The sequence below is a fragment of the Coenobita brevimanus genome, chromosome 80 (genome assembly GCF_032717465.1).
Source record: "Coenobita brevimanus isolate Jiangsu-jjx chromosome 80, ASM3271746v2, whole genome shotgun sequence".
Lineage (NCBI taxonomy): Eukaryota > Metazoa > Arthropoda > Malacostraca > Decapoda > Coenobitidae > Coenobita > Coenobita brevimanus.
In genome coordinates this window covers 6,034,143-6,045,987 of record NC_137033.1, presented here as the reverse complement: position 1 = coordinate 6,045,987, position 11,845 = coordinate 6,034,143, and the positions used below count along the sequence as shown (strand labels likewise).

Here is an 11,845-nt window from a genome sequence, read left to right as displayed (position 1 = left end):
GTTTCGAAGTACAGTGGAGTCTCTTTTATCCGAGATTCTTTTAACCATAATATGCCATTAACCGTAAGTTTTACTAAAACATTCTCATTTCGATTAACCGCAAAAATCTGAAATCTATCCGAAAATTCAAACACGGCGGGCTTGTTTTGCGCCACTAGCATTGGTTTACAGTTGTTCCGCTAGTCACTTGAACAGGCGTTGGTTGCGCCAGCCCCCATCCACCACCTCGGAAGATTTGGATGATGTGGGAGATGATGTGGATGCTGTGGAAATGAATGAATAAGGAAACAGATAATATGAAAAAAAAAAAAAAAATTAGGTTTAAGACTTTATTTGTTCGAATTGCTTACAGTGAATTACGTAATTGTTTTGGTGAAGGTTTATTTAAGTTTGAGTGAAGATTTAAGTTGACAGTTTCTATTACAGTTACAAAAGTGCAGTTACATAAGTAGTTACTACAGTGTATTAAGTGTTTTGTTGATGGTTGAGTGGCTTTTGGGGTGCTGGTGGTGGTGGTTGCCTAGACGTCACCAGAAATGGGTGATGGTTGAGTACAATACTGTTCCCTTATATCCTACATATTATTACAGCATCTTCTATCCGAAAAAAAAATCGATTAAACGAAACTTTGAAAGTCCCATGATTTTCGGATAAAAGAGGCTCTACCGTAAATAATCACAATGGTGTCACATCTCTTCAAACCCTTGTGCCCCTGTAACACGCGGGAGTGCTGGCAGCTGTACATTCAAAGGAACAATGGTCTTCCCATTTCCGTCTGAAGAAAACTATGAATCAATAGCCAGACGCTTTAATCCCGTAAGAGGTGGCCACAAACAATTCGCCTTCAAGTTGCCCTGTTCCCTGCCATTTGCCCCCAACTCCCAAACTTACACCCTCCTCTCTCATATATCTCTACCCCATCCCTCAATCTCATACTCGGTCTCCCCGTCCCTCTCCTCCCCCCTCCACCTCATTCTCACACACTCTCCTCTTTAGTCTATCACTTTCCATCCTCTCCATATGGCCAAACTACCTCAAAGTATACTCTCAGCGCTTTCTGTCACATTACTTCCACGCCACAATGCTGTTTCACTTCGTTGTTTGCCAGTCTGTCTCTCCATGTAACTCCACATGCTCTTCTCAAATAACTCATTTTCACTGCTCTTGTGTCCTTTCAAAAAGATCCAAGCTTCGCTTCCATACGTTTGAGTGGGAATTACAGTACTCTCATGCAGCGATTTTTTTACTTCCATACTCACTTCCTCATTTCTTTTCACTTCTTCCAGTGAAGCAGCAAACTTTCATTCCTGTGAAACCTTTCTAGTACAGTACTTCATCCTCTAACTTCCACCATTAATCGTTATTCCACCCAAATACTTAAATGAATTCATTTTCCATTTCCTCACTATCCAACGGCTTAAAAGGGAGGAAGGATGACAGTGTGCCTGGAGAGAGAGAGAGAGAGAGAGAGAGAGAGAGAGGGCGAGTTCCCTGATTTCTCCAAAATACGGTTTTCGAAAAATCGTCATTTATCAGTCCTGCAAAGTGAGATTGAATCATTTTCGGCAACGCACCGTATACACTGGCGCAATACTTAGGCTCTGTGTGTGTGTGTGTGTGTGTGTGTGTGTGTGTGTGTGTGTGTGTGTGTGTGTGTGCATTTTAAATTTCTTAGGTTATTTTATTATTATTATTTTTTTTTTTTGTAATCGACTCCGGGCATCTGCTTCACAGCCAGCTCCCAAGGCCCAGTTTTCCTCCTACATACCATAGACTTCTACATGTCACCACTTCGGCGCTAACACCCACCGTCCATAGTGAATACATGCTATGGCTGTCTCATACAGGACTGTTGTATGGGTATTAGCGGGGGTATTTTTACGACATGTCGGCGGGTCTTTGAGTAGATCAGTAAAGTCTGTTTTTTTTTTTTTTTTTTTTTTTTTTTATGAAACTCAAATCCATAAATTGTTTCCTGCCCCAGCGGAGATTTGAACTTGAGTCCGTTAGGACTGCAGGCCACCTCTCTACCGACTGAGCCACCGTGAGTTCGTCGGGTTCCTGAAGAGGTTAGCCACTATCTATCTATCTATCTATTGCCAGACGCCTCAATCCCGTTTGGGGTGGCCACAAACAAATCGCCTCCAAGTCGCCCTGTCCCCCGCCATTTCACTGCCCTGCTCCCAACTCACACCCCTCTCTCTCATATACCTCTCCAACCCATCCCTCCATCTCATCCTCGGCCTCCCCCTCCCTCTTCCCCCCTCCACCTCACTCACATACACTCTCTTCGTCAGTCTTTCACCCTTCATCCTCTCCACATGGCCAAACCACCTCAGTGTGTTCCTCATAACGCTTCCTATCACATCCACACCACAACACTCCTTTATATCCTCATTCGTCAGCCTGTCTCTCCATGTGACTCCACAGACTCCTCTTAAATAACTCATTTCCACTGCTCTCACTCTTGACTTGTGTCTTTCCAACAACGTCCAAGCTTCACTTCCATACGTTGGAGTTGGTATCACAATATTGTCATGTAGTAACTTTTTCACTTCCATGCTCACTTCCCTGCTTCTTATCACTGCTTTCAAAGAACCAGCAACCTTTCTTCCCTGCTGTACCCTTTCAAGCACTTCACCCTCCAAACCTCCATCCTTACTCATCACACTACCCAAGTACTTAAATGTACTCACATTTTCCAATTCCTCACCATCCAACCTCGCTGTACATTCACTGACTTCACCTCTCTCAAAGACCATCACTTTACTCTTCCCTACATTCACCTTTAGATTCCGTTTCTTACACACTCTCCCAAACTCATCCACCAAGCCTTGCAGCTCCTCTTCGTCTTCATTCAACAACACAGTATCATCTGCAAACAACAGTACAGGGAGTTTCCAAACACTATCCTCTCTCACCAGGGCCACTCCAACATCCACTACCCTACCTTGTACCTCTTTTATTACCCCATCCATGTACAGTTTGAACAACCATGGCGAAATGACACATCCCCGTTTCAACCCAACTTTCAAAGAGAAAAATTCACTTAGTTCACCATCCACACGCACTGCAGCCTTCGCACCATCGTACATACTCTTCACAGCATTCAACAACTTCCCATCTACTCCAAATATTCTTAATACTTTCCACAATCCTTGCCTATCCACCCTGTCATATGCTTTCTCCAAATCCATGAAAGCCGCATACAACTTATTTCCCTTTTCTAGAAACTTTTCCACTAAAGATCTAAGAATGAATATCTGAGCTACACAACCTTTTCCCTTCTTAAAGCCTCCCTCTTCTTCTCCAACTAATTCCTCTGTTCTTTCTCTAACTCTGTCAATAAGTATCCTATCGTACACTTTTCCTGTTATACTAAGAAGACAGATGCCCCTATGATTACCACACACTTCTTTTTCCCCTGTTCCTTTGTACAAGGGAGTAATTACACCTGACTTTCAATCCTCCGGGACTCTACCTTCCTCCCAGGCCAATCTGCACATTTTCCACATCCATTCTACTACTATCTCTCCCCCATACTTCAGCATTTCACCACACACTCCATCAATTCCGGAGGTTTCCCCAATTTAACTTTCTTCATTGCTTCCACAACTTCAATCCTACTGATTTCTTCCTGTCTTCTCACCTCCCTCCTTCTCCCAGCCATTCCACAGCCTCTTATACTCGCATCTGGGGGAGGCGGTGGCTGAATCGGTAGAGAGGCGGCCTACAGTCCTAATGGACCCAGGATCGAATCCCGGCTGGGGCAGGGAACAATTTAAGAATTTGAATTTCCTACAAGCGGACTTTCCTGATCTACCAGATGACCCGCCGACATGTCATAAAAGAACCCCCGCTAATACCAATACACCAGTCCTGTATGAGACAGCCCTAGCCTGTATTCAATATGGACGGTGGGTGTTAGCGCCGAAGTGGTGACATGTGGAGATGTAGGAGGACTGCTGGGCCTTGGGATAGGTGACTGCCCCCAAGAAATAGGCCTTGAGCCTTTGCCCAGAGTCGGACACGTAAAAAAAAAAAAAAAAAAATCCTCTATGTTCAACAATTCCTTAAAGTGTTCTCTCCATCTACTCACTTTTTCTCCCTACTCCACTAGTAATCTACCATTTTTATCTTTCACTTCCCTGCTAACTTCACTGCCACCCTGTCTTGCTCTTTTCACCTCTTTCCAGAACATTTTCTTACAGTCCCTCCACTTTACACTCAAGTTCCTTCCAAATTCCTCATCCGCTCTCTTCTTACTTTCACTTACTAATATTTTCACCTCTCTCTTTCTTTCTACATATAACTCTCTCTTCCGCCTCTCAACTTCTTCCACACCCCTATTTCTTGTCCATTCATTGTATGTTTTCTTCTTTTGTGCCACAGCCTGTCTCACCTCTTCATTCCACCACGCTGTTCCTTGCACACCCCTCCGTCTTCTCTTCATCCCACACACCACATCACATGCTGCACATATTTCTTCTGTAAATATCCTGCACACACATTCCACGTCCCCCATTTGCTCCAATTCATATTTGCCCAATCATTCCTCCACTTCTCTCTTATACTCTGCCTTTTTCTAATTCTCTTGTAACCTTTCCACTCTCCTTACAAATACTCCTTCTTCCCGTCCTTCCCTTCTTCTATTTCTCCATTCTAATTGGATCTTGATTCTGGCCACCACCAATTAGTGGTCAGAAAGTCCACTCCCCCAACCTCTATAAGCTCTTGCATCCATTACACATTTTCGCATCCTTTCATCCACACACACATAATCAATCATTACCTTCCTTTCATTCAGCTCACCACCCACCCTTCTCATCACTCACCATGTATACCTGTGGATCATTTTGTGCCTGAAGAGGGTATTTGCTATCACCAACCCCCTCCCAGCACAAATGTCCACTAACGCACTGCCATTCTTATCTATCTCAGCAGGCACACCCCATTCACCAACTATTTCATCCACCTTCACATTCTCTACTTTACCATTCATATCACCGATCAAAAACACTATCTCATTCCTTCCAAACTTTTCCATGCACACTTCCACATTTGTCCAGAACTCTTCTCTCACTCTGCTTGCACGATCTTGCGTTGGCGCATACACACACACACACAATCGGCCACATTTGTATTCCAACTTTCAATCTTACCCACACAATCCTTTACCCAACTGATCCATACTCTCTTATGCTCTTCTTCCATCTGTTACTCACAACTATACACACTCCTTCTTTTGCCCTCTCATTCTCACCTACTCCTGCACATATAACCCATCCATACTCCCATTCTCTCACACTCTCACCTTTCCATTTCGTTTCAGTTATTCCGCATACATCAACTTTCGCACCCTCAAACACCATTCATTTAAGTATTTGGGTGGTTTAACGATTAATGATGGAGTTAGAGGATGAATTACTGTTCTAGAAAGGTTCAACAGGGATGAAAGTTTCCTGCTTCACTGAAAGAAGTGAAGAGAAATGGGGAAGTGAGCATGGAAGTAAAATAATCGCTGCATGATAGTACTGTAATTCCCATTCAAACGTATGGAAGCGAAGCTTGGACCTTTGTGAAAGGACACAACAGCAGTGAAAATGAGTTATTTGAGAGGAGCATGTGGAGATACATGGAGAGACAGACTGAGAAATAACGAAGTGAAGCAGCATTGTGGTGTGGAAGTAATGTGACAGAAAGCGCTAAGAGAAATACTTTGAGGTGGTTTTGCAATATGGAGAGGATGGAAAATGAGAGACTAACGAAGAGAGTGTGTTAATGAGGTGGAGAGAAGAGGAGAGGGACGGGGAGACCGAGTATGAGATTGAGGGATGGGGTAGAGGTATATGAGAGAGGAGGGTGTAAGTTTGGGAGTTGGGGGCAAATGGCCGGGAACAGGGCAACTTGGAGGCGAATTGTTTGTGGCCACCTCTTATGGGATTAAAGCGTCTGGCTACTGATACATAGTTTTCTTCAGACGGAAATTGGAAGACCATTGTTCCTTTGAATGTACAGCTGCCAGCACTCCCGCGTGTTACAGAGGCACGAGGATTTGAAGTGATTATTTACTTCGAAACAGTGCACGTGATTGAAGTGGAGTAACCTCGGTATAGTTCCTTTAAGGAAAGATGTTTTTTATATGTAAGCTCCATTTCGCAAGGTTGACATTTCAACCCCATGGGCTGCGTGTGTGTGTGTGTGTGTGTGTGTGAGAAAAATTATACGTATATGAGTGGAAATAGCCTTATGTGGCTGTACTGTACCACTTACGATAGAAAGCCTGTGGACTTCCTTGGTCACTCTAATTCCGCCTATAATAATTTCCATTACACTTACCTGATCTGAGCTGCTTATAAAATGTTCGCAGCATGGCGATAGTCTTGTATGCTTCGTGGAGAGATTATCACTGGTGAGGTGGCGGGCTGGCAGCCGCGGCAGGTCTGAGCACACCTTGGAGCTGCCAAAAAACAGATTCACAATGATTGCTAATCTTGTTCTGAAAAGCTTTTATGAAATCTGTAAGCTTCAAAATCTCTGGGAAACCGTCAGTTAGTTGAATATTAAAAAAAAACTTAACAAAGATTTTAAATGGAAATAAAAATGCTTAGATCAAGAAATTAAATAGGTAACACGACCCATAAAATATCGAGTGTTGTTTAGATCAGATATTATGAAAGGTAGGTTAATCGCCCCCTGCTGGCGCAGGCTGTGACGTCAAGTATGAGAGAGAGAGAGAGAGAGAGAGAGCTGGGATTAATCCCCGAGCTAGCCCTCATCAGATCATATAACCCTGCTAGGGGTAGAGGAGAGCGCTACCCCTCCCAGCACAGCAGCCACGGGGCGGGGCGCGAATTCGCAACCTCATGATTACGAGCCTGACACCCAACCACCGAGCTACTGCGCTCCCCGAGAAAGAGAGAGAGAGAGAGAGAGAGAGAGAGAGAGAGAGAGCGTGACAGAAAAGGAATGTGATTGTATACCAATGTAAACTGGCGTTTTCCAGATCATTTGGTAGGTGTTTAGTGTTGCTATACTCTCAACCAGTGATCTCTGTCAATATTTTCAGTTGTTTTTCTCATAATCAGCTAGCTTACAGGCACCTGTGACGTCGGATCTGTGTCTGTATGACCCTGTATACTATATATCTATCTATCAATTGCCAGACACCATAATCCCGTAAAGGATGGCCATTTGACACTGAGTTAGTTGTTTTACAGGGAGGGGCACCAAACCTCCATCAACCCACTTGTTGACACGTAGGGAGCACGTATGGTTTGGTTATATGGTTACCACCCAGCGTTGTAAATGGTTTCTTGGCTTACAGGAAACAATTTGGCTTGTCACTCAATGCAAAGCCACCTGTACAGGAAAGAAAAGCAATAAGAAGTGACAGGAAAGATGGGAGAAATAGGAAGAGAGGAGGGCAGGCAGAAAAAGAATATATTCCTATATTCTCTGAAAACTGATAGTTCTTCTTGAAGACATATTTTATATCTCAAAAACTTACCATTGACCTTTTCATTGCTCTGCATGCAGTTTAGGATGCAAATGAAATTACTTTTATTTGCATCCTAAACTGCATGCAGAGCAATGAAAAGGTCAATGCTATGTTTTTGAGATGTAAAATATGTCTTCAAGAAGAACTATCTGTTTTCAGAGAATATAGGAATGTCGTATAGGCCTACAGGGTCATACAGACACAGATCCGACGTCACAGGTGCCTGTAAGCTAGCTGATTATGAGAAAAACAACTGAAAATATTGACAGGGATCACTGGTTGAAAGTATAGCAACACTAAACACCTACCAAATGATCTGGAAATCGCCAGTTTACATTGGTATACCATCACATTCGTTTTCTGTCACACTCCCATTCTCTCTCTCTCTCTCTCTCTCTCTCTCTCTCTCTCGGGAAGCGCAGTAGCGCGGCGGTAGGGTGTCGGGCTTGTAATCGTGAGGTTGCGAATTCTCTCATACTTGACGTCACAGCCTGCGCGAGCAGGAGGCGATTAACCTACCTTTCATAATATCTGATCTAAACAACACTCGATATTTTATGGGTCGTGTTACCTGTTTAATTTCTTGATCTAAGCATTTTTATTTCCATTTAAAATCTTTGTTAATATTATTATTAATATTCAACTAACTGACGGTTTCCCAGAGATTCTGAAGCTTACAGATTTCATAAAAGCTTTTCAGAACAAGATTAGCAATCATTGTGAATCTGTTTTGGCAGCTCCAAGGTGTGCTCAGACCTGCCGCGGCTGCCAGCCCGCCACCTCACCAGTGATAATCTCTCCACGAAGCATACAAGACTATCGCCATGCTGCGAACATTTTATAAGCAGCTCAGATCAGGTAAGTGTAATGGAAATTATAATAGGCGGAATTAGAGTGACCAAGGAAGTCCACAGGCTTTCTATCGTAAGTGGTACAGTACAGCCACATAAGGCTATTTCCTCTCATATTCACACACACACACACACACACACACACACACACACACACACACACACACACACACACACACGCACGCGCGCGCGCGCGCGCGCAGCCAATGTCGGAGGCCTGAGTCGAGTCAGGATGACCAACTGTTCCGTCCCGTACCACTTAGACATACGATAAACGTCTAACGTTTATTAGTTAGCGACCTTATTATGTTTCCCATAATATAGAGAATCTTACTGTGAGGTGCAAAGGTAGCAGATCAAACCCTGCCTGTGCCGTCTATGAAAGTGATATATCTTCATGCAAAATTACGGTTATAACCTGTTTGATATACAACAGGCAACATTTGGTGGAAAGTAATATCAATGATTCTCCAACCGATAATATATAATCACTATGCAATTAGTTTTACTGTCATGAGTCTGATGAAAGAAATATAAAGACAAAATTAAAGTGATCTTTTCATCAACCAGCAACTTTTCACCTTGAAACTTGTCGAACTAAAATAAATTCGAGATATGATTTCCATGGATGTGGTTCATGAACAAAAATACCATATTCATTGATATTACCCCCATTCATATCCGTAAAGGATCAGAATCATCATCAGTAACTCATGTCTGCTCCCTCATTACCTTCCTGCGGCATACGACCCTGGCAGTTGCGCCCCCAGATTTTAATTATATTCAATCAACCCTCCTTACCTCAGTTCACACTCACCATAAACTCATTCTACAGTCATGTTTTCCATTGTTGTTATACAAGTATTGTAATCTCATAATCATGTTATATATGGCACGAGAAGAATCCTTATGGAAACATACTTAACGTTGGCAGTTATTTTGCATATTATACCCTCTCTGATCATTATTACGGTGCGGACCCTGTGGTATTCTTCACAGCACACAAATTAAAAAATAAATGGTCATCACCCTCACTTCCTGAAACAGGGAAGAAGCCATGATCTGTTATATTGATATTGTTTATGGTTAAGTAAACTATCATGGGTTTAGCGAGATAGTGGTGAAAGACTGCGAGTTAGGGTTTGAAGAAGTCGTAGTGGTGGGAGTTGATAAGATGAATAAGCATGGCAAGTTACCAGTGTGGAATGTGGAAGACAGGGTGATACAGAGCCAATGGTGTGAGTGATATTTATGATTAGATTCTGTGAAATCACAGTTGCTACGGTGTTTTTCTATTCTGCGAAAAACAAATGGTCATGAAAGCATTTGCTCCTTGATGTTTTTCAGGTTACTCTTCAACGTAGTCAGAACATACATGCACACCGGTTACAAAATATTTCTGATCATGCAGTTACAACAAAAACATGTGACGCCTCGTACACAGAAGACGGGACATAGAAACAGGCAGAGGGAGGGAGGAAATAATTTACAACAGCAAATTGATAAGAGGAGAAATGTGAAAAGTTAATCCGGATGTCTGACAGTTGGCGTTACTGATGATTCTGATGCATTACAAATATGAATGGCAGCAATATCAATGGATACGGTAAGTTTGTCCACCAATACAGGCATGAGAAATATATCTCGAGTTTATTTTAGTGCGATAAGTTTTTGGGTGAGTAGCGGATTGATGAAAAGATCACTTTAGTTTTGTCTTTACATAGTTTTCAGGAAATCTTCAAGTATGTTCTGAAACTTGCTCATGTTGCTGAAACTTATTAGCAAGTGCATGAACAGCTTTCAAAACTGAGAAGATTCTCAGACTCACCGGAATATGATGTTACTGTATAAATGAGATTGTCATCTCATACTGGAAGCAGAATATGAGAGCAGCAATGACCAATGATGAAATTTAATCAATAGGCAGTGTACCAGTGTACATGCTGAAACCAAGTCACGTATATTTATTTTGCGCTTCCCTCACCAAAACAAAAATAATAAAAACAAATGTATAACAATGAACAGCACTTGCAGGGCACTTACATCGAATAATCAAATGTTGCGTGTGTGTGTGTGTGTGTGTGTGTGTGTGTGTGTGTGTGTGTGTGTGTGTGTGAGATCGCTGACGTGTGTACGTACAGTGCCAGCACTCCCGTGTGTTACAGGGGCACGAGGGTTTGAAGAGATGTGGCACCAATGTGATTATTTACTTGGAATCAGTCCACGTGATTGAAGCGGAGTATCCTCGATATAGTTCCGTTAAGGAAAGATGTTTGTTGTATGTAAGCTCCATTTCGCAGGGTTGACATTTCAACCCCAATTATTGATATAATTTACATTTTTTAAGGATAATAATCGCCTTATATGACGTATTATGACTGCACAGTTTTGAGGCAAACTGACGGGTAAAGGAGGGTGGGAGGATGTTCCCCAACCCCATCTGGGGTGAGAGGGAGGATCCCCCACAAGGAGTCGGAGAGAGGGGGGGGGGGAATGCTGTAAGCTTCGCACATGACACAGTGAGACGAGACCACATCTGCTTCATTAACCTCAATACGGTAACTCAGCAATACTGAACAATCGTAAATTAATGAGTAACTTCATGAACTATATTTATGTGAGGAATACACCACGATTAAAAGGGAAAACTATATGTTTCAGTTTAAGTATTAAGGAAATATGATGCTGTATAATCATAAGCTGTGGGTGAAACCATGCCCATGACTTGAGAAGACACTGATCCAGACTGTGACTTGTGGATGGCAGGCTTCAAAGATCAAGGTCAACCCACTCTAGTAGTAATCTTATCTTTATAATGATAATAACATTTAAAACTAAAAGACTAAATAAAATGGTTATCCTAGCATAAACACCTACACTGAGGAAAAAAAAAGTGATAATGGAGTTAAATTGCTTACTAAGTAATGAAGGATATTGATACACCAAATGAATGTGTTAAGTTTATAAGTATATATAACTATATAACTGTATAACTATATAACTATATAGATAGATAGATAGATAGATAGATAGATAGATATAATGTGTGCGTGTGTGTGTGTGTGTGTGTGTGTGTGTGTGTGTGTGTGTGTGTGTGTGTGTGTGTGTGTGTGTGTGAGACAGACAGACAAACAGAGACAGACAGACAGACAGACAGAGACAGAGAGTCAGAGACAGAGATTCACTCTTTGCCTATATCCTTATTAGCCAAAAACTGAGTGTGATTCAGCTTGTTAAGATTGTTTAGGCTAAATTTTCGAATCATGTTCCCACGACCATCACCACCACCTCGCATTCCATGACAAGCTTCATTCCTGGCAGACTATAAGGCAAAAGTGGATATAGCTTCCTCACCGGCGAGGTGAAGAACCTGGGTCAAACCATGATTGGCTGCCCAACCTTAAATGTGACTGGGTGCAGAACTAACAAGACGAATATGATTGGATGGTTTCTATATCCAGCTACTGTACTGTCAGGAACAGTTAGCATATAT

General features: G+C 42.3%; 1 protein-coding gene across 1 annotated transcript in view; it reads left to right on the top strand.

Annotated features, from left to right (window-relative positions):
- The first annotated feature begins 8,252 nt into the window (after positions 1-8,252).
- The window catches only part of LOC145409236 (putative aldolase class 2 protein RP493), a 40,254-nt gene continuing 36,661 nt past the window's right edge, over positions 8,253-11,845 (top strand). The window contains exon 1 of the mRNA XM_080279718.1: positions 8,253-8,359. Coding sequence (XP_080135844.1) covers positions 8,326-8,359 — 34 coding nt within the window. The 5' untranslated portion in view covers positions 8,253-8,325. The remainder of the gene's footprint in view (positions 8,360-11,845) is intronic.